The sequence below is a fragment of the Aulostomus chinensis genome, chromosome 8 (assembly GCF_037954235.1).
Source record: "Aulostomus chinensis isolate RoL2024-O1b breed Wild chromosome 8, RoL_Achi_v1.0, whole genome shotgun sequence".
Lineage (NCBI taxonomy): Eukaryota > Metazoa > Chordata > Actinopteri > Syngnathiformes > Aulostomidae > Aulostomus > Aulostomus chinensis.
In genome coordinates this window covers 22,337,174-22,360,348 of record NC_141327.1, presented here as the reverse complement: position 1 = coordinate 22,360,348, position 23,175 = coordinate 22,337,174, and the positions used below count along the sequence as shown (strand labels likewise).

Genomic DNA, 23,175 nt, shown 5'->3' with positions numbered 1-23,175 from the left:
CTCTTACAGCATGTATTAGTGATCTACTGACTCATCCTTCAGGAGCTTTTTTTTTTTAACATTCATTTTTTATTGTTAAAGTTCAGGGCTGCTTCAAGTGGGGCCTGAGGGCCAAAGCAGTGTGACATTAATGTATAAAAAAAAAAAACTATACTTGTTTAACTGAAAAATATGTCAATCTGTAAACAACTGCAGGAAGTTAATTAAGTACAGCAATTTTCAGATTTTTTTTTTCACAACTTTGATATTTGATGGAATCAAAATGTGCAATGATTACAACTCAAATTTAAGAACGGTGGTTAGACAGCAGTAATATTGTGTTTGGGAGCAGACATATTTGTCTGGCGTCATGATTCATGTTGCCTAGTGTAAACATTTGATTGGTTGAATGGTTATGATGGGGGGTTCCCTGCCCCAGACTGCAGGGGTAAAACAATAAATCGGACCTTTCACTTTAAATTTCCAATCTCTGGTACAGCAGAGACCATATACTGTCAGTTAGTGAAGCTTCGGAAATATAATACGCACCTGGGATACTCTGTGTTTCAGACTAGTTTGCAGCCGTTTACTCGTATTTATTACAAATCATTCTGTCTACATAGATAGGTCTTTCATAAGGTAAGTTAGCAATTCTACAATCAAAATCAGCTATGCAAGGCGCTAATGCTAACTATCAGCTAACCAACGAAAATGTTAGCAGTATTGTTTAGTCAAAACCAAGTGATGTCGACGGAACGGCAGTCTTTTACTGTCGTCTACTTTATGAATGGCTTATGTGTAAATAGCTCACATTGCCGGTCAACTAAAAATGAATATCAACTAAATTTGTCAAATATGACTTCCTTTGTTTTCTTTGAGCTAGCATAGCACTAAACTTGTTTCATTGATAGCGGCTCGACAGTCAAGTTGGTATAAGTTGGGTGAGTTTAATTTATAGTGTTTGAAAACTTCGTGTGCAAACATGTAAAAAGCTCATTTTGCAATTAAATATAATTTATGCGTAAATACTCTTAATTTCATGTCGGATATGAAACCACTGACATAGTGCACTACAATGGCTATTGCAGGGCTTAATGATGTGTCGAATTGATGGGTTTTTTCCTCTTTCAATCTTCGTGAAAGTTGGGTGGGAAAACAGTTAAATGACACGGTAATATTTTTACACCCTGAAGGCCAAGACCAGTGTTTTCCATGTAGGATATTGCGTACAAAATACAAATGACCACCGGCTGAAAGAAAAAAGACGACGCCACAAGTTAGCTTAACTAGAGCTAATGCTAGCTAGCAACCTAGCAATGTCGAAAGCTTGGCGTCGTTTTTCCGTTTGCCGGGGCAACATTAGCTGCTACGGATGACAGCGCCGAGGCTGACAGATTAGCAATAATAGTTTATATACTTGTCAGTTCAGAATAGTGATCTTGTGCTAAATATTACATTCACTTTTGATTGATATTATTTATTTGTCACGGCACGCTAAGTTAGCTAATGAACATGCGACAAATGTACAAGATGATAAAATGTTGTTAGCCCAAAAATAGCCTGCCAGGCCAACAATCTAGAAGAGTCCACACATATATGTTGAACAGTCTTCAAAAATGATTTATTTGCAACGTGATTACAATGTTTGTGTTATTATTCGCTGCCTAACTTGAATGCCGCATCTTTGCTTCCTATTTTTATCTGAAGCTGGTCGCCCTTTGTCTCATTGGGTGAACGTGATGGCGCAGTTGAATGTTAGCTAGTAAGTTAGCCAGCGAGCTAAACAGTCAGCTGTCTTGCTTCAGGATTGATGTGGGTCAGATGACACATGGGCCGTGTGGATAAAAGAAAGTGAAACCTTGTTATGTTGGAAGAAATGAAACTAATTGACTCTTCTTCTTTTTTTTTTTTGGTCAGACGCTTCAGTGCTGTGTGCAAAGGGTTAAAGAAATAGGCTTGGGAAGTCAGTCCTTAAAATGCCTTCATGTTAATCATTGCCTCCAGCACCTTGTTTCTTGGTTATTAAATCTGGATGAATCAGTCCAGCCTTGCAATGAAATATTTTGCAGCTCAGTTACATACCAACAAACTCTAGAGTATATGATATGACAGTAACATTTAATCAGAACCTGCAAGTTAAGAGTTTAAATGTCATAACACTAAGAAAAATGCAGTATTGTAGTACTGACTGCATTATATTTCAATGGTATACCCAAGAAGCTGCTGTTTCATCATGTCTCATTATTACAATTCAAATGTTAATTTTTCTTCTCTTCTAGCACTTAATATTGTTTACCAAAGAAATGGTGATGGAGAAGCCAAGTCCCCTGCTTGTAGGGCGGGAGTTTGTGAGGCAGTATTACACACTCTTAAACAAGGCACCAGATTTTCTGCACAGGTAATTATTGAAAAGTGATATTCAATAGAAACTGAATTTGTGGTTGGCAACAGGGAATATTTTCAATGGATGTGTTGTTGTGTCATTAGGTTTTATGGGAGGAATTCTTCCTATGTTCATGGGGGTCTTGACCCAAGTGGAAAGCTTGCTGAAGCTGTGTATGGACAAGCGGTGAGTTAAAAGCAAAAAGGAGTGACTCACTCTGAAACTAAGAACTGTGTGTGTGTGTGTGTGTGTGTGTGTGTGTGTGTCTGTGTGTGTGCACGCACGCACGTGTGTGTGTGCACGTGCGCTACTCTGAAAATCAAGTAAGGTAACTGACATCAGAATATTGTGTTTGTCATTGGCTCTTTCCCCCCTCCATGGCTCTGCTTATTTCTCTAGCTCTCATTTCCATTCTTTTACTTACCAATACTGTAACTGAGATGGAATTGAGTTTTTAAAAAGATTTGCATCTCTACTACATCTATACAATTTTCATGTGCTGTGTAGATGTTTAGGTATTGTCCTTATTCCATACTAGATGAAAAGTTCACAAAGTATGTGCTTTATAAACCCTGCTTGCAATTCATTCATGTTTTGAAGACAGCTTATGGTCCTTTTTAATATCATTCACAACAAGAAATGAAGCACCACCCACATCTGCAAGAGATAAATTATGTCCGCACTGTAACTTTCTCGTGGCACTTATATTTCATTAATGATTTTTATGAAACTTTTAATAGCTCTTTGAATAATTGTTTGAGGAAGATGGGATGCTATATTTGGTGGATACCTCTGGCTGTGAGCGAAATTAACTGTCTAGATCTTTCTACAGTAAATGGCCAAAGTGAATAATGTCAGAATAAGTTCATACTCTCTTGAGTCCCAGAACACCAATATTTGGGAATCCTGCAGCAGCTATGAAGCAGTGAGGCATCACTGCTATGTCTTATTCTCTCTGAAAAAGTTGGACCAATTCTGGTTACTGCAGTATATCGATGTTTGCTTTCCCAGCTGTCTGTCAATTTTTTTTTTTTTTGTATCAGTACCTCAAAATTATGCTAATAAATGGTCTAAATGTGTTGGATGGTGATTCTATCAAATACAGGATTAGAGGGTAACACGCTTTCAAGGTTAAGAACCTTTATTGGTCTTATGTTTATTTCCTCTGTACTTCACAGGAAATCCACAAGAAGGTCATGTCTCTGCAGTTTAGTGAATGCCACACAAAGATCAGGCATGTGGATGCACATGCCACACTAAGTGATGGGGTGGTGGTGCAGGTCCTTGGAGAGCTGTCCAACAATGGTCAGCCCATGAGGAAGTTTATGCAAACGTTTGTGCTTGCTCCAGAGGTGAGGACCGCTTCCTATCACTACCAGGCATTAAGGCTGAGTAATACCAACACAAACTTACGGTTTATACAGTGCTGGTAAAATGAGTTGTATTTAGCACTGTGATTTTCAAAATGGATCCTGTTGAAAATCTCCATTTTTATTTTTTCTGTTCACTTTCTCAAGGGTTCAGTGGCAAACAAGTTCTATGTCCACAATGACATCTTCCGCTATGAGGATGAAGTCTTTGGAGACTCAGAAGCTGAGCTTGATGAGGGTGAGATGTTCACTTGTATCTCATAAATGCATTCTTGTTCTTGTTGTTGTGTTGCTCATGATGAATATGAGGTTTACCTCGCAAATAACTTCAAATTATTTATTTTCTTTTTGTGATTCAGAATCAGAGGAGGAAGTTGAAGAGGAGCCAGAGGAGAGGCAGCCTTCCCCTGAGCCACTTCAAGAAAGCCCCAACAGCACCACCTACTATGAGCCTCACCCTGTCACGTATGCCAACCCCATGAAATTTTAAAATGTTTCTTTTTCTAATACTTTAGGGTTTTTCACTTCTTGAATTGATCAATCTGTGGATCTGAAAATATGCTCTTTTGTGATCTACAGTAATGGAGTAGAGGAACCCATGGAGGAGCCAGCTCCAGAACCAGAACCAGAGCCTGAACCTGAGCCCAAAGCAGAGGAGATCAAGCCTGAAGTTGATGAAAAGGTTCTGGAAGAAATGGAGGAAAAACCTCCTTCACCAGTCCCAGCGGAATCCCCACCCAATACCCAGGAGCCTCCCAAGGTGAGTCCAAATACATCTATATATACTTTATCTCAGTGGATTTCCAGAATAAGAACAACAAATCTTCACTTGCATAACAAAAGCTTGAAAACTAACAACTCCAACCTCAGTCCTGGACTGTGAGGAAGCTATGATTCTGCATAATTTGCAACCTAATATTGGCAGCATTGACATGGAGCATTGCAGTGTCATATAAAATAGGCCATTATCAATCATGAAAAACTTGGTTGAGTCTGTGAAAGCTGAAAAAAATACACACAAATCTTATTAGCAGGAAATAATTGTTTGGCAATTTATATGCAAAAATCTCCTTAGATATATTCAGGTTGTGAGGAAAAGCTGTGTCCTCATTTTTCCTTCAGTTGGCTTTTGACATGAACAAAAAAAATAGTCCCAGTTACTGTTACCAGGCACTACATGGCAAGTTAAAAGCACTGTGGGGGGTTTTTGTTTGTGTTTTTTGTTGTTGGTTTTTTTTGGTCAAAGTGGCTGCGTTTGTCATGTCACTTCCCTTTTTATATAGATTATCATTGAGGCCATTTTGCTATAGCCAGGCCAGCACCCCATCATCCAGTAGGAGAATTCCATGATATAAGTAACATGGCTAATTATATTGTAGTTTGGTGTTGAGCAGTTATTGTTGCAGCCCTAACTATACAATTACTGCGTCCCTCAGACTTTCTCCTGGGCCTCAGTGACAAGTAAAAACCTGCCTCCTACTGGCACGGTCACCTCCTCTGGAATCTCCCCCCATGTTGTTAAAGCGCCAAGCTCACAGGTAACTTATTCAATTACCCAGTGAGCATTGTACCAAAGTGTTAAAGGTCAATGACGAAAAATGACCAAGCCAGCTCAGGCTTAGTTGATCCTCCTGAGACGTGGATATAGAGATGAGTAGTTCATTAAGTCTTCTTTTTTTTTTTTTATTCCCCCCCTTGTGTCTGTCCTTCATGTAACACAGCCCAGAGTTGAAGCCAAGCCGGAGACACAGGCAGCTCCCCTCCGCCCCCGAGACCAGCGCACACGCGACAGACCAACCTTCACTCCAAGAGGTCCAAGATCTGGTACTGGCAATGTTATTTCTGTCACATCTTTTTTTAAAGGGTTAAACGGTTTCATTGGGTTTATTTTTACACCTTGCATGTCTCTGTCACTAATAGATGGTGTTGCATCTTCAGAGTCACAGACAGGAAAACCGCACCTAAGTTTTGTTAACAAAGGTAATTGTTTTTGGGGGGGGAGATTTCTAGTCACTGACTGGGAGTTTTATCTTCCATTTTTATGTTGAATGGATTTTCACCTGGTCACAAGAATTCTATGGTCTTTAATTTTGATGTTGATGATGCTTGTGAGCTGATCCGATTCTTGCTTTTGCCGTCTTTGTTCTGACCTGCAGGTGGGAGGGGTGATTCTGAATCTGGTGAAATGGACAGCAGGCGGATCGTCCGATACCCAGACAGCCACCAGCTTTTTGTTGGCAACCTCCCACATGATATCGACGAGAGCGAGCTCAAGGACTTCTTCATGTGTACGTCCTCTAAAAAATGAAGGATATCAATACAGTCAATTTACTTATTCAATTTAAAGTCTGACTAATGACTGTGGGGGGGGGAAAAAAGGTTTAATCTTTTTTTCCACATTGCAGCATATGGGAATGTTGTTGAGCTGCGGATCAACACCAAGGGTGTCGGTGGGAAGCTTCCAAACTTTGGATTTGTGGTCTTTGACGACTGTGAACCTGTGCAGAGAATCCTTGGGGCCAAGGTAGAAGGGGCATGTATTGACATTTCATTACCCACTTTCATTCATTTGGTGGTGGTTGGTGATGCAAATTTCTGTCCTCAATTAGCTTGACACTGAAATTCACAGATGACTTAGTCCTCAGTTAAAGCTGCTAAACTAAAGGTAGAGATGAGGCAGTAAGATTTTTACCTTGCAGAAGTTGGCCCAGTATTCTGCTGGATGACCTCATGTTCTTTTGCTACCGCCTTCTGTATTGGTGCCGTTTGAATGTCACCCTAATTTTTTTCCCCCAGTGTTTGCTCTATCTGAACAGGGTGTTATATTAATATAATAATTGTATTGTCGGGACAGACCAGTATAAAGTAACTGAAGCAGATAAATGCCAGTGAATGATGTGGGTTGTGAACTGAAGAGGGGAACATTTAGTCTGTGTTTCTTGTATAGTGACCTTGCTCTTCCTCCTTCAGCCCATCATGTTTCGAGGTGAAGTGCGTCTGAATGTCGAGGAAAAGAAGACTAGGGCAGTGCGTGAGCGTGAAACCCGAGGAGACGAGCGCCGGGACATAAGGCGCAACGATCGGGGTCCCGGTGGTTCACGAGGTGTTGTTGGAAGCGGATTGATGCGTGAACGTGACGGGAGGGGACCACCACCTCGAGGCGGCATGACCCCCAAGCCTGGCATGGGATCTGGTCGAGGCTCTGGTGGTCAGGGAGAGGGTCGCTTCACAACCCAGCGTCGCTGAGAAGAGCACCACCTGCAGTGTGGAAGTAGTACCGTGTTCTTCATCTTCAACCGTTCTCGTCAACGAAAAGAAATCTTCATGTATAAACATATATATTGGGGTATTTTTTGTTTGTTTTATTTTTTTTAAAAATCTTTTTCCCCTCTTTGCTTTGGAATGTGACACAGCCTGTCAACCATTTGTTTGTGAAATAGACAAAACAAAATAAGCAAATGACAAATTTCGCTTATTAGTTGTGAGCCGAGGATCCTTTTTTTTTTTTTTCTTTTTTTTTTTTGGGTATCACAAACTTTAATTTGTAGATTTGTGGAAAAAAAGGCAAAGAAACCAGGAGTAATCCACCACATTAGGAGGGACTGATAAAGACTTGTACCTACGATAACACAGCCCGTCATTTGGAAAAGAGATTATATGCCTTGACTTAACTGGGAGGCTGCTTCATGAAATCCCTCTATTGCACATTTTATATGGTAGTTTTCTGCCCGTTACTGTTGGAAAAGAGTGAGATGCAAAATTTGTGCAGTTCCAGGTGAAAGGCTTGCCTTTTCCTTTTTTCCTTTTTGAGAGACCACTGCTTCAAAATTGCATAATGCACTCATCAATATGCACTAATGGGTACTTTTTTGTCGTGTTACATTGATATCCACGCTCGGAACGCAGCTGGAGAGACCTGTTCGTCTCAAAACAATACGACTAACGGGGCAGGCCTCGCTCACAGCCTGTTCGCTGTGACCAATGTACTTTTCACTCTCTTGACCCAAAACTACGCTTTGAATACTGCTGGATGGACAAGATCGCAAAGCAAATCAACATTATATTTTTCCTCATTTATAAATGATTTAAAAATGAAGAAGAAGCTAAAATTCCTGGACTTTCACCAAATGAGTGGGGGGGAGGACAAGCAAGACGCAGCTGAATTGAAGAGTGGTGGTTATGATGATGATGATGGTGGCGGCTCGCTCTATTTTTTTGTTGTTTTTTTTTTTCTTTTTGTTTCAGTTTCTTCATGTTTTTCCCTGCCAGCTTGACCGTGAAACCGGGATGGACGACACCGCCCTCCCTCCCTCTTCCTCCCTCCCTGTCTTAAGTGTGGAGAAACATAATAAATGTACAGCAAAAATCTTAGTTTACTGTATGATTTGTTTTCTGTGTACAAGTTCATTTTTCTCAACTTGATAAAAGCATGATGGTGCCTTCTATTTCACCTTTTCCAGTCTTACTAAAGCGTTGCGGTTCGGGGTTCGCCGCCTCCTTATAGGGAGCTGCTCATTTTGAACTATTGTCTACTGGGAGTAGATGAGAAAAAAATTGCAGTATTCACAAGTTTAAAGTTTTTGTTTTTGTTTTGTTTTTCCTGGTGCATATATGATTTTTTTTCCATACTGTTTTACTACCTAAGATGATCTGCTGTGAGTTTTGTACATTTGTTTCATATCGTCTCTGTTGGGGGTTTTGTAGGGACAATAGGTGCCTCAAGTTCTGTTTAATGTAAAATGGTTTAGAGGTGCATATGAAGAACTACTCCACAAAAAAAAAAGGTACATTAAAAATGGCGACAGTGAAATGCTTTGTCCTTGGTGTAACAAGTCATAGCTCCACACAATCATGACAGTTTGTTTGTGAATCAGACACTGTTGTTGCTCACCTTCAGTCTGACCGTAGGTTTTTTGCGACTCATGGCAGCACTCGGGTTAATTCCTGGACTCACAAGTTGTCAGACTGTTCTTTTTCAGAAACAATTTTGTAAATCTGTGTGGATGGGCTGGCCATAGTTCCTGCCTCCAGCCTAGCGAATAATTGTGTTTCACTTTTCTAGCCTTTCATGCATTTGTATTTTCATATGCTGATTATTCATTGTGCTTATTATATTCATTTATTTTTACATTCAGTGTGAATGCCATAGTGGTAGGCTCCCTCTATGTCCACTACCGTTTCGTTTTGTTTTGTTTTTTTTTCTTTTTGCCACTCGGTAGGGAGGGAAGAGCTTGGTTTCAGCTGGAATGAAAAACATGACAAACATGAGATGTTGACTTTTTAATTTTTATTTTTTGTTATCTTGCACTGAAAAGGGGACATGAAATTTGATGTAGCATTTTCTGGACAAATATGTTAATGAGGTCTTCCTTGACTGGTGGTATTGCACTATTTCCAACATTTTCTGGGACAATCTGTCAATTTGAACACAGCCTCTCCCAAAATTCCTCATCTGGTTATGGAAAAAAATCGTTAGCGATCAACATGACTTCAGTCTTTTGCAGTTGAAACAAGATACAATGATGTTTCCGCCCCTGGGTGTTGCTCAGCTACAACAAATAGTAGCTAAAATAATTTATATTTTCACATGACGGAAATAGTTTGGTTCATTGGTCCATTAGTTTTCAACCACTTCCTGATCCATTACAGCTCTGATCCTGGAGCGTTTTCAAACAGACAATTCTCACAGGCAGGGGAGCCTCTGCCTTCTCTTTGTCAGGTAATTGCTTCACATAGGCACTTGACCGGTGTTAATCTGCATGTTGATGAAGGGCCGTGTGCTCTCAGACCAATCTGCTTCGACATCGTGGTTGCAAAATGTTCGAGTGTATACGTTAATGATTGGATTTCTATTCCTCTGCACTTTTGACCCACCCCTGTCCAAACTTTAAAGGATCCTCTAAAGCAGATTTAACAGACAAAAGGCTGTACATGAATTTTTCCTGTGATTGAAATTGCAGTAGAGTGGAATCTAAATGTGAGTCATTCCAGTCTTTTATGAATGGAAGTAGAAGTACCGTCTTGGCTTTAGCAGGTGTGGTAAACAGTTGGCTGCCATCTGAATTTACTGTGTTTACCCTTTACTTGTTGCTAGTACAAAAACTGTTGCAGGTGGAGAATGTTTCTTTTAGGGTTTGTTTGGTTTTTTTTTTTTGCTCTTTTGTTTTTCTTTTTCTTTCCATTTTGAATGTGTTGGACTTAACATACAATAAACTACTGATATCAGCACCACTCAATACCATTTGTCATGTTTACAGGTTCCACAAACTTGCTTCAACAAAGATCCTGGAGTGAAGGTTTTGCATCTGCCTCCAGCAGTCCGGTTACAGCCGTACGTTCATGGTTGTCATTTGGTGAACGCTAAAATCTTTTTTCTTTTTCTTTTTTAAACTCAAGGTATTTCTGAGTTGATACTGAATGTGGCAGGGAAAAAAATATTTTTTTTGTGTCTTTTTTTTTTTCTTTTTTTCCCCCCTTTTTTATTCTGCTAGAGCGTTGTGTGAAATTTTTCTAATAATTGGCAGGTAAATTCTTGATCACGCTGTTGAAGATAATCATCATAATCATGTGAGGTCACCTACATTGAGCTGGAACTTTGACCCCCAAAATGTTTTCAGTTCATTATCCCGTCCAAGTGGATGTTTGTGCCAAATTTTAAGAAATTGCTTGATCCTTTGGTCGGTGCAGTAGCAGATACAGGACATATCGCATGTAGCTTCATAGTCTCAGTTCAGGAGTAGAATGTCAAAGTACTGATTATGACCCCCCTTCCAAATCTGTTCTCAGGAAGCGCCGGCCAGGCAAGAACATGATATGTTCAGACACATTAGTTTAACAGCAGAAAGAAAGACACACAATTGAGTTTTTGCAAGTGTTACACTTTCAAAGGCCACCTGGAGGATTTATGTGATTAAAACAGCAGAAAAAAAAAATTAATGTTGGTACCAAAACACGCAAGATTTCAACAGCTTTGTGACTCTCGTCTTCAATCATCCTCTTCAGAAGACGAATCACTTTCTGACTTATTCGACTTCTTAGCCTTCAAAAAAACTCTTCGATTTCTCTCTGAATTGTGAGAAATAGGATTTCTTTGAGGAAGCCGTCTCACAGGGGCGGGTTTCCGTGGATTCAGGGGCCACCGTGGTGCTGGAAAATAACCAGCTGGATTGAGAGGTCTCGGTGGAGGAACCCGCCCCCTTCCAGCATTATCAGCATTGTGTCCGTAAACAAAAGTAGCTGAATTAGAAGGGTAAAAGTGGATGACAGGATTGTACACATGGGGAGGAGGAGGAGGAGCGGGATGCTGATATGTCATTTCCTGATTTGTGTCCGTTGCTGGTTTATTGATGGACGTTGGAGGAGCGTCCCCTGCCTGGTCCCACTCAGGATCTATCTGACAAGGAGGATTGTCTTTTCTTGTCTCTGAGGTATCTTCCACAATGGGCTGGAAAAAAAAGACAGGCAGCTGCTCTCCTAAAAATAAAAAAAAATCAACCAGAAACATGATTTAGCGTCATGCTGGACTTTCAACTACGTAAGGACATAAGTAAAACTATTACTAAGGGAACCAGTCTTACCATATTGGCCAGTACTTGAGGGTCCTTGTTGATTCTGGACCACAGAACGACTAAGAGGAACAGCTCCTGCAGGACAAGACCAACAGCTACTCTGATGTCCAATGGTTTCATTCCAGCATGCATCCTTCCAGCAACATTCCCATTTAGAAAACAATGAACGGACCAACTATTTTCTAACTTATTATAGCGTTGTTCACTTTTCTCAAATTAAAATACGTCTTGTAGTTACATTTGAGTCATTTCAGTGTTAATTCTAATCTCCTTTCAGTTGACGTTTGGTTGTTAATTTTACTTTGTCAGACGTGCACACGGTTAGGAGAGCTGAGCTGCGGTGGATGGTATCTGTGGAACATCTTGGTGACTTTCTTGTCAGTGTGATCAGAGCCACTACTTTGTTGATGGGGGCGCGGGGGGGGGGGGGGGTGTGAACTGTTCACATTACAACTGCTCCTATTCAAGTATAGGAAATATAACAAAACGAAGAAATAATGATGAAACAGAAATATGGAAAATTTGTACATTCCACAACAATGTATGACAAATGCTATGACAGGAATATATAGGGTTCAGGAGATTGTACAAATATGTGCCTTAAAATGTAACCAAAGTACCTACCGTGTCTGTAAAAATATTAATATACATTCTCACAAAAAGAAGTACTTAATGAATGTGCATAATTCTGTTAAGTGGAATATAACTAATGATTGAATGACAACGAAATCAGACAAATAACTGAATTAATTATCAAAGTTCAACTAGAGGAATGATAGCATAGTTGTGTGGGGATATTACTTATGATTGAATTAGAAGAATGAAATCAGAATTACAGAAGTCAAATACTGACTCGACCAATATGACAATATTTTGCAATGTTTACCTTCTTTTCTCTTTCCAGGAGATTGTAAGAAAACCTCCTAATTTAAAAAACAACAACAACAACCTGCAACTAACATTGTAACAGCTGGTTATTTTATATACAGCTTTCAGGTCCATAGAATAGCTAAAGTTAGTTTAAAAAAAAAGAAGCAGTTCTCTCAGAGAAGACAATATTAAACCTATCCGATCTGAAACAATCTTACCTGTGTTGTGTACTTGTGGGCACAGGAGGAAAAGTGCAGCAGCTGCAGTTAACAGTTCCATTATTGACAGGAAATGTTTCTAGACCCACGGAGAAAGCTTGTGAAGGGAGGTGGATCCCTTTCTCACCTTTATTGGGTTTTTTTGTTTTGTGACTCAGCCTTTGTAAGCGCCCCAAAACACACGTATCTAAGGATCACACGCGATTGCTTCATTTTCTGGTTACCCACCATAGTATTCTATCAACAAATCCTAAATTGCCTCATTTCCTGAGTTTGTGTGAGTCACTGCGGGGTGTTTTGTAAGGGTGGGCCACCCCACCAGATGTTCCTGTCTTACACTCAGAACAATGATAAGACTTGTGCCAAAGCACCTGAGGGGCCACACTGCTTCACACAAGAGTTCTCTGGTGCAACTTGCACAGGAGAGGATGAATGCTGCAATATGAGTTCATCTTTAAACTGCAATGTTGCCTTCTGGTCAGCACTTACGAGGCCAAAGCCGCGCACATCAGGGGACTTCAGTTAGCACCAGAAGTTACCAGTGGGGGGCACCTGTCACTGCTGGGTGCATCCATTTCACTGCGAACCACAGGAGGAGCATGATTGATCCTAGTAGTGGAGAACACAGGCTGAGTGGGTGATCTACATGATCAAATATTGGGATAGAAAGGAAACAGGAATGAGTTTGAAATAGCCCCTGGTATGAATTCTATTACCTCTGGAGCCTGAACACCAAACAGAAAAATTTCAAACTCATTGATTCAGTCATTGAAGCAATTTAAGTGTTTTGAAGGTTTGATAAAAATGTAAACTTGGACATTAGACTGTTTATGGTTGCTAAAGGAACAAGGCTTATATTTCAAAATGTATTATATTGTAAAAGACTTAACACAGAGACAGTAATATTTCCCTCTGACATGCAGTGGAAATTCAAAGTAAAACGAAATGGAAATATGGATTGAATTATATGCATCTGAAACTGGACATTACTCGAGTATCTATCTATCTATCTTTACATATATACATATATCTGTATGTAAGTACACACACACACACACACACACACACATATATATTTGTATGATAAATGTGATGAAATATTTAGTCCACTGATGCCTCTGTTGGATCTTTAATATGCACATGTATTTCTTGCCCTTTAAAAATTGTCTGCATGATCAGCCACGTATCGCCACGTCTGCGCGCATGCTCAGTGCCCTCAAATTGTTAGAGTTCCGGGGTCGGTCCGTCAGTCAGTGTACACAGTGACAAAAAAACCAACACTTTTTACATTCTTCTCTCATATTTTTTACACCAACCACATAGAGGGGGATTTGAGGGTTCTTTCGGAAGAGGGACGCTTTGACTACGGCACCGAGTGGAAGTCTGGAAGGATGAACTTCTTTCGAGGAGTGATGGGTGGGCAGGCAGCCGGGCCGCAGCCGTCCGGAGCGGAGACGGTAGGAGACTAGCCCGGTTAGCCGAGGCTAGCTATGCTTCCTGTGTTTTTGATAAACTCTGACCGCAAAAACGTCATCCTATTTAATCACATGTGTGAGTGGTTAAACTGAAGATTCGGAACAACAAACAAGATAATACTTCTGACGCTAGGCGTTTCCAGATGAATGACACAACTAGCTTGTCAAAAGGCCAACAAGCTAACAGTTAATTTAGCAAAATTATCAGTCAGCGTTTGGATTTTCTCTGCTACGTGTAGCAATGGTCAATGGCTAAAAGAATTTAAGTGCAACAAAATAGGCTGTCAGGACTATCAGCTGTCAGTTACCATCTTCTAATGCTATCATCATATATCGAGAAATAATAAAGAAGCATTATGTTTTCACCTAGTGTGAGGAATAGCATCAAATATAATGCAGTCACCTCATTTCATATTGGGCTGTGCTCCCCCCCCCCCACATTTGACTCAGCTTAGCAATAAATTTGGTTTCAAAAAGAAACTGAAGAAAGCAATAATTAAAAATGAAATTTAGTTGGTTTGTTTTTATATTCAGCCAGTTTAAAAAAAATGTTTTTAAAATTTATTTATTTATTTTACTGTTCATGTAAATTTTGTTCTTGAAGTGTTGTTTTTTTTTTCTTCTTTTTTCCCTTTTCCTTTGTTTGGACCCCAGGAAGAATAGTCGCCACTACGGTGTAGACTAAAATGGATCTTTAATAAATTTAAACTCCCTCACCTTCATGCAGTACAGTTCATTGTATATAATTCCCTCATCTACATGAGTATGAATTAAATTATTTTATGTTTACTTTCAGATGAAATGTCAGAAAATACTGACTTTTAAAATTGTGGTGTCGAGTCCTATGTGACTTTTTCAATGTGCTTGTTTTGACTTTGATTGTAAACCCACAGTCATATGAAGCAGCGATGAGGGACACATCTTCGTGTGGAATTATTTAGTCAACAAGTCACTGCACAGTGGCAAATGACATGTTGCTTCTCTGACCCTGCAGCTGAATAACAGTGGCATAATCAGCTCTCCATTACTGTTTGGCTGCACACAGAGCCAGAAAATTATGAAGAGTTAAGAGAAGGAATAACTCGCTGCTGGTTATGGCCCTTTTATTGGATTGGTTGACAGTAATACAAATATAAAATGCAACTAGATGTGGATTATGAGTAAAGAGAATTAATTGTGACACTCAATTTGACAGATCCAGAAATTGTGTGACCGGGTTGCCTCCTCCACCCTCCTAGAAGACCGCAGAGACGCTGTCCGGGCTCTTAAGTCTCTCTCAAAGGTGTGGACTAGATCTTCAAGGATGTTCTGTCCTTTACCACAATCATTATCAAGAGTCATCAATCTCATGTGCCAATCTTTACTGATTAGTATGAACTAATCATTGATATAGTCCTTTATTAAATCATTTCTGCTTGTGGTTGATTTACAGTGTTTTCCCCGTCCCCTACGTGTTGTTAATCCTTGTTAATTATTGATTTAATTAATGGTTTGAATGCTGGCTGCAATGGGTTTCAGATCAATTGGGACTTTTATTCTTTTTTGTAGAAATATCGCTTGGAAGTTGGCACACAAGCCATGGATCACTTGATTAACATACTGCAAACTGACAGGTATGTTTAGGTCTTTTATGATGGCGGACTTCCATTTAACTTCACCTGTTTCATGGTCATGATGTTGTGCGTACTGTTATAACATTTACATTACAAAGTCCCCTCCTTTTCTTTTTGTTGATATACGTTTATGCCCTTGTCTTGAGTTCCAAGTTTTTTATTTACCTGAACAATAACGACTGTGATTTGTTAACATGATTATTCCCTGAACTCACAAACAGGTCTGACTCAGAAATCCTTGGTTACGCTTTGGACACCCTGTACAACATAATCTGCAATGATGAGGAGGAAGAGCAAGGTATTGAACACCTTTTCACCCTGACCTGTCTGTTATTAGCAGAAATGAAACATGTTTTGCGTGGAACCTCCAAACCATTTGGCTTCAGTAAATCCTCTTGAAGATGTGGTTGTGTTTGCATGTGTGTTTGATTCATGTTAATTGGATTCAAAACCACTCAAGTACGTTTCTCCTTTTCCCTGCACTGATAATGTCTGTTTTACATAAAGATTCTCGTCTCTCTTTTCTTTTCCATGTTTTAATCCTACAGATGAATCAGAAGGTAAAACTTTTTTAATGTGCATGATGCCCCCCTCCCCCGTCACCAGCAGGACTCACATGTCTTAGCTTCCTCCTGATTCAGTTATGGTGGTTTAAGCAATGCTCAGATAGGATAAAACCAGGCTGTGTTTGGGGTTGTCATGGCATGTCTTCATGAGAATCAGTCAGCTGATCCTTCGCTGCTTCAGACATGCTAGCTTTTAGGCAACGCTTTACTCTGTCTTCCACCTGCCCTCGCAGACCACGTAACCCCTTTTCTCTATGTCAGGGAAGCATAAGAATGCGCCCGTGCCTGGTCGGTGCTGAAACCAAGCTAAACATGCTGTAGTTAAGAGTATTGGTACCAAACTAACTTCCTTTGAAATCAGTCTGAAAACTGATTGGAAGGTGTTTTGGGTGACATCTGGAATGCTTCACTAATACCACACCATGCCTGAAGTTTCCGTCTGTGAATATGTCGTCTCTCTGTTGCTGTTTTCTTTTTCTAACATTTTAATACCTAATGATTTTTGTACACGTGGTGATTTTTTTTTTTTTTTGGTCAAGTGTTTGAGACTGTTCTGGGAGAGAACAGAGGCTGAAACCAAAACATAAAGCTGCATGCAGTAAAAACAAAACTATTGAACCCCACAGAGGAGGGGCTCTTTACAGTTGGTGGCTTTATGTGGTTTGTCATTGCAGGAATCCCTTAAATACACTTATTTGAACCACACAAATATACGAATCGCAGATTTGGATTTTTGTGTTAATTCCACTAATACAGTTCCATTCACCTTACAATAACGGTGAGAAAGCGTGCATTTCATACCTCAAAAACTGTGTAATTGATGCTAAAGTGATCTGTATTTTTTTTTAAGGCTGTGTCAATGTGTAGACACTGTAATGGACCATAATAATTCCTCATGTGATACAATATCAGTACACTGGAGATGAACATCTGAGATGACATTACTGAGATGGACATTACTGTTTAAAATACTTCATCTCAGTTCTGAAATTTTCACGTCAATCCTGTGAATAACCAGTCCTGCTTTTTTTTTTTTTTTTAAAGCTTTTTGGGAAGATTTTCCTCTACTTTCCTAGGAAGGTTGTGCTTCCCATGGACTTAAAATATTATCGAAGGCTCCCTTTTAAAATTTTAAACATATTATTACATGTAGGGAAAAGTTTTAATTGTAATATACTCAGACTTTGTGCAGAATAGCATCTGGTTGGGAGAACACAGTGTGTGAGAGTGCAGCACTGTTCCTTACCAGCTTGTCCACTTGTCCTCTCAGCTCATTACAAAATATGTATTCCTCTGTGTTTGTACAGTGGAATCACTCCTCTCATTTGTGTATATACATTTATTTTCCAGAGGGTGCGTTCACAGGTATCAGAGTATGTGCAAAATAATTGAATGCATTCACACAAAATCACCCCAGGTTGGTGAAGTTGGAGATCAAGAAATAGTTCGTGTGGAACTCAGGCTGATTGCTGTGATCAAACCAACTGGTTCCACCACCTAAATGGACCCCTGCTGTGGTATTTCTCCTTGTAGAGTTTACTCTGTTATTTTAACCTCCGTTTTACAGACGAGAACGCTCAAAAGCATGCAGACGACCTGGGTGCGCAGTTTACTGAGGCGTTCATCCAAGATTCAGAACACATCACCCTGCTTCTTACTCTGCTGGAGGTACTGTTTCTGCTATGGCGGTGAGAAAATTCTGCTGTTAGTCCAGAAAACTGACTGACAGACTGACCTTCTGATCTATGAACATTAGGAGTTTGACTTCCATGTACGTTGGCCCGGAGTGAAGTTGTTGACAGCCCTCCTGAAGAACCAGGGGGCTCAGGTGCAGGGTATCATCCTGGTCAGCCCCATGGGTGAGTTACCTGCTCTTTCTGTAGTTGTCTCACAATTAAAGTGTCATGTTAAACCTCAACCAGCTAAAAAACAGCATTTGATTTCTGTGTCCTCTTGCAGGTGTTTCCAGATTGATGGACTTGTTGGCAGACTCCAGAGAAGTTATTCGCAATGATGTGAGAACCAAACCCCTTTTGAAAATGTTTCAAACTGTGTTAGTCCAGATCCCTCTTCTCAAGTATAATTTTGAACATTGTTTGTTTCTATCAGGGCTTGCTGTTGCTTCAGCAGTTGACTAAAGGCAATGCTGCCATTCAGAAAATTGTGGCTTTTGAAAATGCCTTTGAGCGTCTTCTTGATATCATCACAGAGGAGGGCAGCAGCGATGGAGGTAAAAGCAGAGTTTCATTGTAGTCGTTTTGATTGAATAGATGGGGGGAAAAACAGATATTGACATTACAATATTTGTCCACTCCCTCCTCTCTGTGCAGGTATTGTGGTGGAGGATTGTTTGCTTCTGCTCCTCAACCTATTAAAGAACAACAGCTCAAACCAGAACTTCTTCAAAGAGGGCTCGTACATCCAGAGAATGAAGCCCTGGTTTGAGGTCGGAGATGATAACTCCGGCTGGTCCGCACAAAAAGTCACTAACCTCCACCTGATGCTGCAGGTACGCGCGCCACTTATGTCCAATTCCAATCTAATAAACTGAACAGCAAGATGTTGTACTCACAAAATGTGCAACATTCTGTTTTTAATCGCAGTTGGTGCGCGTCATGGTGTCTCCAGTGAACCCTCCTGGAGCCACAGCCAGTTGTCAGAAGTCCATGTTTCAGTGTGGCCTGCTGCAGCAGCTGTGCACCATCCTCATGGCCACTGGTGTACCTGCTGACATCCTCACTGAGGTAATCAGCAGGTCAAACCCCCAACAGAGAATATTCACTCCCAGACCTGTTTGCATTCAAGCGATCTGTTGCTGCTGTCTTTTCAGACCATCAACACTGTATCAGAGGTTATCAGAGGCTCGCAGATCAACCAGGACTACTTTGCTTCTGTCAATGCTCCTTCAAACCCACCAAGGTAACGCACAACCAACTAAAAGGACACTTAGTGGAGCACAAATGTGCACCAAGTCCAATGATATAAAATGTCCTTTTTAACCATATGTCTTGGATTTGATCCAAAATTGAACGCTTTCTTCCTCGGCGTGAGGTCTATCCCTCCAGCAAGTTTTGCCAATAATTCACAGCTGAAAACACAACCTTCTCGATTAAACCAAGATACTGAACGATCTCTGATCTTTCCATCCGTAGGCCAGCCATCGTGGTCCTGCTCATGTCCATGGTCAACGAGAGACAACCATTCGTGCTACGCTGTGCAGTTCTTTACTGTTTCCAGTGTTTCCTCTATAAAAATCAAAAAGGACAGGGGGAGATCGTAGCGACACTGCTGCCCTCCACCATTGATGGTAGGTGACACAAAACAGCAGTAGCAGCTAATAGTTTGTATATAAAACAATTAAAAAATTGAGTTATACTAAAGATGAGAACTTGATAAGCAGCATTCTCAGTTCTTTGTTGACATTTTGGTCTTCGTGTGCAGGCTCTTGGGAAAACATTGCAGAAAACAGCATGATTTGTCTGTGTATGTGTGAAGTGTGTCAAGTTTCAATCAAATACATTTTCTTAAAGTGAAAGTGATTGGATTCAGTTTGTAGTTTTTACATGACTCACAACTGCGGAGAATTTTTGATGATGCAACCAGGAAAAAGTCATCTTTGACCTCAGTGACCAGATGTGTCTGTACACTGTGGATGCACAATCAATCGGTTGATTGGTGAATGCCAACAATTTGATACTTGATAATCATTTAAGTTTTTTTTCTTCAAAGTTTGCAGTGTCTCATTTCTGTTTTTTTGATTCAGATTGTTGCGAAAAGGAATATATCTAGATTTTGGTCAGATCAAACGAAACCTTTAAAAATGTCATTTACAGCATTTTGCAGTATTTTCTGACATGTTTAGAGCCAACGGGATCATATTTGTTAAATTTGTTATGTGAAGCTCTAGCCATAGTATTAACTACGATGTATGCTTTTAAGTTCCCATACATTGAGTATGATGATGCAATTAGCGAGCCTTTCACTTAAAATTTAAGAAAATGTAACATTTGCCTGAAACTATGGATTCACAAGATATGAAATGTCAACATGTGCTAACTCATGCAGCCCACTTGAGTGCAGTGGTTGATTGGATAGTTGTGTAACTCTCCATAATTAGTAGTTCAGTGTATTTATTTACTTCTACCTACTCTACCTCTCCATCAGCTAACTCCATCTCAGCAGGCCAGCTGCTGTGCGGAGGCCTGTTCTCAGCAGACTCTCTGTCCAACTGGTGTGCCGCCGTAGCTTTGGCTCACGCTCTGCAGGACAACCTCACCCAGAAGGAGCAACTGTTGAGGGTTCAACTGGCCACCAGCCTTGGCAAACCTCCAGTGTCTTTGCTGCAGCAGTGCACCAATATCCTCTCCCAGGTAGGCTGATAACAGCGTGACTGTGCTGCTGGAATGAAGGAGATCTTTGTAGATGGTGTGTGTGTGTTTGTGTGTGTGTGTGTGTGTGCGTGCGCGCACGCGTGTGTGTGTGTGTGCAGCAAGGTTTACTTTACAATTGGACTTTAAAAAAAAAATAGCCACTGGTTCATTATCAACTTCAGTAATTAGAGCAGTGTCACATTACTGTGGTTTTGCAGGGTGATAAGATCATCCGGCGGGTGAGTAAAGTGCTTGTGCACTGTGTTTGTGTGTGTGTTTGTGTGTTTGGGCGGCACCTGTCCAGTAATTTTTTTTGGCTTGGCATCTGTTGTAAGGGTTTTGTCGGCCCATGTGTGAGGGGATCTTTCTTTCTCGTTACTCTGTACGCCACTTGCTAACCTACAGCTAAAGACTCAGTTCTTGCTCATGAGTGTGAAGCAGGTGCTCCACTTGTGATTGAGATGCTCCCGCTGCGTCCTCCATTAGTAGAGTGTGGGGTTGAACACAGAAGAAAAAGTAAACAGAAAAGTTATTATGTGGTTTTATTCCCGCTGATGTCATCCTAACACCTGCTTTGGACTTTGGACTGTCTGATGTGCTGCAGCAACCTTGGGCCCTTTTCTGTCTAAACGAGATTATCTTCAAAACACTGGTGCTAGAAGATTTTTGAATTCCTACCAACTAAACATAATCATGTTAGAATTTCTTGCTTTTGTTAGTGAAAAGATATTAACATTATTCAGAGATATTTCAAGCTTCTGGTGATTTTGTTACTTCAGTGTTCCAAGTCTGCACTGCTCTCTTAAAGCGACTTCATATATGGCCACCATAGACTGTGCAAAAGGAGGAATGGCACTTTGCCATCAATGCATGGATGTCCGTGCACATTGTGGTCTACACCTGTCACAAGAGCAAGCACTGCAATGGCGCAGCCCTCAAGATGTGTTAGATGGGTGACAAATTAATGGGGGGCGGGGGGGGGGGGGGGGGCTATGTAATTGTGTGTAGAAACAGAAGAAATGCAGGAATCTCCTCAAAGATCAGGAAGGTTGAACAATGGCCTCACCAGATGATCTCACCTTTCAAACATTGTCCATTCCTTCATTACAGCTGGTATTTCTTTTTTATTTTCTTGAAATATATTTGGTTAGATACCAGAGTATGAGCCAGTCATTGATTCCTCCTCGTTTTTGTGGCATTTCTGGGCCCTGATCACATAATCCACGTTACATTAGTTCCACGCTCCTGGTACATTGTTTCCTTTGTTTGTTTTTTGTTTGTGTTTTGTAAAAGCAAGCACTACTGGATATCTTGGTGAATTGCTCTGGTTTTAATAATAAGTTGTTAGGAAGTGCAATTCAGCTCTTGGTCTGGGAGGATTGAGCTTCTGTGAGGCCACGACACTCTTTCTCCGCCTCTTCAGGTTGGAAGCGATTTGCTGATCCTCATGCGTGAAGAGATATGTAGAGATTGAAAGGCAGATTGGTGTGTAATCAGCAGAATGTAGGTTTTCAACTGGACCGTTGAAGTGAGGAAGAAGCTAAGCCTCGAGGCAAAGAATGTTTTGATTTTCTTGTCGGTCCAGAATAGAAGTGCTGCTCTCAAGGCCTTTTGTCGTCAGCTCCAAGAATGTTTTCATTCAGCTTTGAGTGTGTAAAATCATGTAATAATGTTGAACTGCGTTTGTATCTTAAACCTCCTTGTGCTGTGGTTTTCACTGTTGAAGAAAGCTGCATTATAATCATAAGTCTACGTTTGAAGGTGAAATTTTGTTTATTCTGCTGGTTTTAGCCGACGGCTTTAGTTTATGTGCAGATTAGATTTTTAAAGCAAAATCGAATTCATGAATAAATGACGATATGAATTTTCCTATTTTTGATAAAGCTCCAACTTCAACGAGCACAAATATTAGAATAATACCTCCACATTGATGATATCCTAGTAAAGGTCTAAGTACTTGTACTCCCATGACATGGAACTCAGTATTTAGTGTTAATCTTTAATCAGATTCCTCACAAAGTCTTAAGCATTAATTGATATAATTATTATTGTATATTGATAGATACTTATACATGATATTTTGCCCATGATTTTTTTTGGGGGGGGGGTAAATTTCTCTTGTAATTCTAAAGAGAGCACAATAAATCCATACCTAAACAAGTGCTCCAAAATGTAATGGCATCTTCCCTAGTGTGGGAGTTTTTGCGTAACCCTGCTGACAGATGCACAAAACACACTGAAACCTTGGGTCCCTTCGCGGGTTGATAACTGTCTGACTGTAGTTTTAAACCCCAATCATCCAATCGAACACAAATCCTGAAGCAAAGTACTTGTTTTTTTTCACAGGCCAATGTTTGTTTAATTTTCCTTTCTTTTGTTCTTCATTTTTGCATTACGTCCCATTTGGAGACAAAATCTCAAAAGGTGATTTCGTAAGTTGTTGTAGTTTTGGAATGCTGAAAAGTTTTTACACACCTTCATTGCTCAGCTCTCCTTCCTTGATCAATTTTGACATACCTTGTTTTACTCCAGGAAACAGGTCTGTTGTTAAAGCATGTGATGCAAGAGCTTCTTGGCAGCCTGGAACCGCAGTATAGTTTCAACTCTGCACCATGTTTTTTTGATCTGTCTTTATTTATTTCTGTCATTTTTACATTCCAACTCCATGAAAACCCTCTTTTCCTACGAGAGATTGAGATTATTTTTTACAAAATTACATAAACTCTACAGTCGCTGGTGTATGTTCTATAAATGCATAACAGC

At 40.3% G+C, this 23,175-nt stretch overlaps 3 protein-coding genes across 9 annotated transcripts in view; 2 read left to right on the top strand and 1 right to left on the bottom strand.

Annotated features, from left to right (window-relative positions):
• The first annotated feature begins 450 nt into the window (after positions 1 to 450).
• g3bp2a (G3BP stress granule assembly factor 2a) lies at positions 451 to 9,968 on the top strand. 6 transcript variants are annotated; one of them, XM_086211714.1, is made up of 13 exons: positions 452 to 618; positions 2,259 to 2,377; positions 2,467 to 2,548; positions 3,541 to 3,714; positions 3,880 to 3,970; positions 4,092 to 4,197; positions 4,312 to 4,492; positions 5,169 to 5,270; positions 5,454 to 5,556; positions 5,653 to 5,712; positions 5,889 to 6,020; positions 6,138 to 6,256; positions 6,703 to 9,968. In XM_086211714.1, the coding sequence occupies exons 2-13, from the start codon at positions 2,283 to 2,285 to the stop codon at positions 6,976 to 6,978; spliced, it is 1,521 nt and encodes a 506-aa protein (XP_086067840.1). In that variant the 5' UTR covers positions 452 to 618; positions 2,259 to 2,282; the 3' UTR covers positions 6,979 to 9,968. The 6 variants fall into 6 exon arrangements, with proteins under 6 accessions (XP_086067843.1, XP_086067844.1, XP_086067840.1 ...); XM_086211713.1 differs by having other exon boundaries at positions 6,138 to 6,265; XM_086211717.1 differs by lacking the exon at positions 5,169 to 5,270 and having other exon boundaries at positions 451 to 618; positions 6,138 to 6,265.
• Positions 9,969 to 10,589: 621 nt separating this feature from the next.
• LOC147257653 (uncharacterized) lies at positions 10,590 to 12,528 on the bottom strand. Its single transcript, XM_086211719.1, has 3 exons — positions 12,389 to 12,528; positions 11,310 to 11,375; positions 10,590 to 11,205 (listed from the first exon to the last, which is right to left on the bottom strand). Exons 1-3 carry the CDS (start codon positions 12,447 to 12,449, stop codon positions 10,718 to 10,720), a joined length of 615 nt encoding a protein of 204 aa, XP_086067845.1. The 5' UTR covers positions 12,450 to 12,528; the 3' UTR covers positions 10,590 to 10,717.
• A 1,065-nt stretch (positions 12,529 to 13,593) lies between these two features.
• uso1 (USO1 vesicle transport factor) overlaps positions 13,594 to 23,175 on the top strand; it is a 17,580-nt gene continuing 7,998 nt past the window's right edge. Inside the window, exons 1-14 of one of the 2 annotated variants that reach the window (XM_086211711.1) lie at positions 13,594 to 13,845; positions 15,059 to 15,145; positions 15,412 to 15,476; positions 15,698 to 15,774; positions 17,610 to 17,710; positions 17,799 to 17,901; positions 18,002 to 18,057; positions 18,152 to 18,272; positions 18,373 to 18,551; positions 18,646 to 18,786; positions 18,873 to 18,961; positions 19,195 to 19,349; positions 20,207 to 20,412; positions 20,631 to 20,651. In XM_086211711.1, the coding sequence (XP_086067837.1) occupies positions 13,780 to 13,845; positions 15,059 to 15,145; positions 15,412 to 15,476; positions 15,698 to 15,774; positions 17,610 to 17,710; positions 17,799 to 17,901; positions 18,002 to 18,057; positions 18,152 to 18,272; positions 18,373 to 18,551; positions 18,646 to 18,786; positions 18,873 to 18,961; positions 19,195 to 19,349; positions 20,207 to 20,412; positions 20,631 to 20,651 (1,467 nt within the window). In that variant the 5' untranslated portion in view covers positions 13,594 to 13,779. The remainder of the gene's footprint in view (positions 13,846 to 15,058; positions 15,146 to 15,411; positions 15,477 to 15,697; positions 15,775 to 17,609; positions 17,711 to 17,798; positions 17,902 to 18,001; positions 18,058 to 18,151; positions 18,273 to 18,372; positions 18,552 to 18,645; positions 18,787 to 18,872; positions 18,962 to 19,194; positions 19,350 to 20,206; positions 20,413 to 20,630; positions 20,652 to 23,175) is intronic. The other variant, XM_086211712.1, reaches the window with a different exon arrangement.

Coding starts and splice junctions, on each gene's coding strand:
- g3bp2a (XM_086211713.1), top strand. CDS start 2,283: ATGGTGATGGAGAAGCCAAGTCCCCTGCTTGTAGGGCGGGAGTTTGTG. Junction 3,971..4,091: donor AGAAGCTGAGCTTGATGAGG/GTGAGATGTTCA, acceptor TTTGTGATTCAG/AATCAGAGGAGGAAGTTGAA. Junction 6,266..6,702: donor TTGGGGCCAAGGTAGAAGGG/GCATGTATTGAC, acceptor TTCCTCCTTCAG/CCCATCATGTTTCGAGGTGA.
- LOC147257653 (XM_086211719.1), bottom strand. CDS start 12,449: ATGGAACTGTTAACTGCAGCTGCTGCACTTTTCCTCCTGTGCCCACAA. Junction 11,376..12,388: donor CCCACAAGTACACAACACAG/GTAAGATTGTTT, acceptor CTTGTCCTGCAG/GAGCTGTTCCTCTTAGTCGT. Junction 11,206..11,309: donor CTCAAGTACTGGCCAATATG/GTAAGACTGGTT, acceptor TTTTATTTTTAG/GAGAGCAGCTGCCTGTCTTT.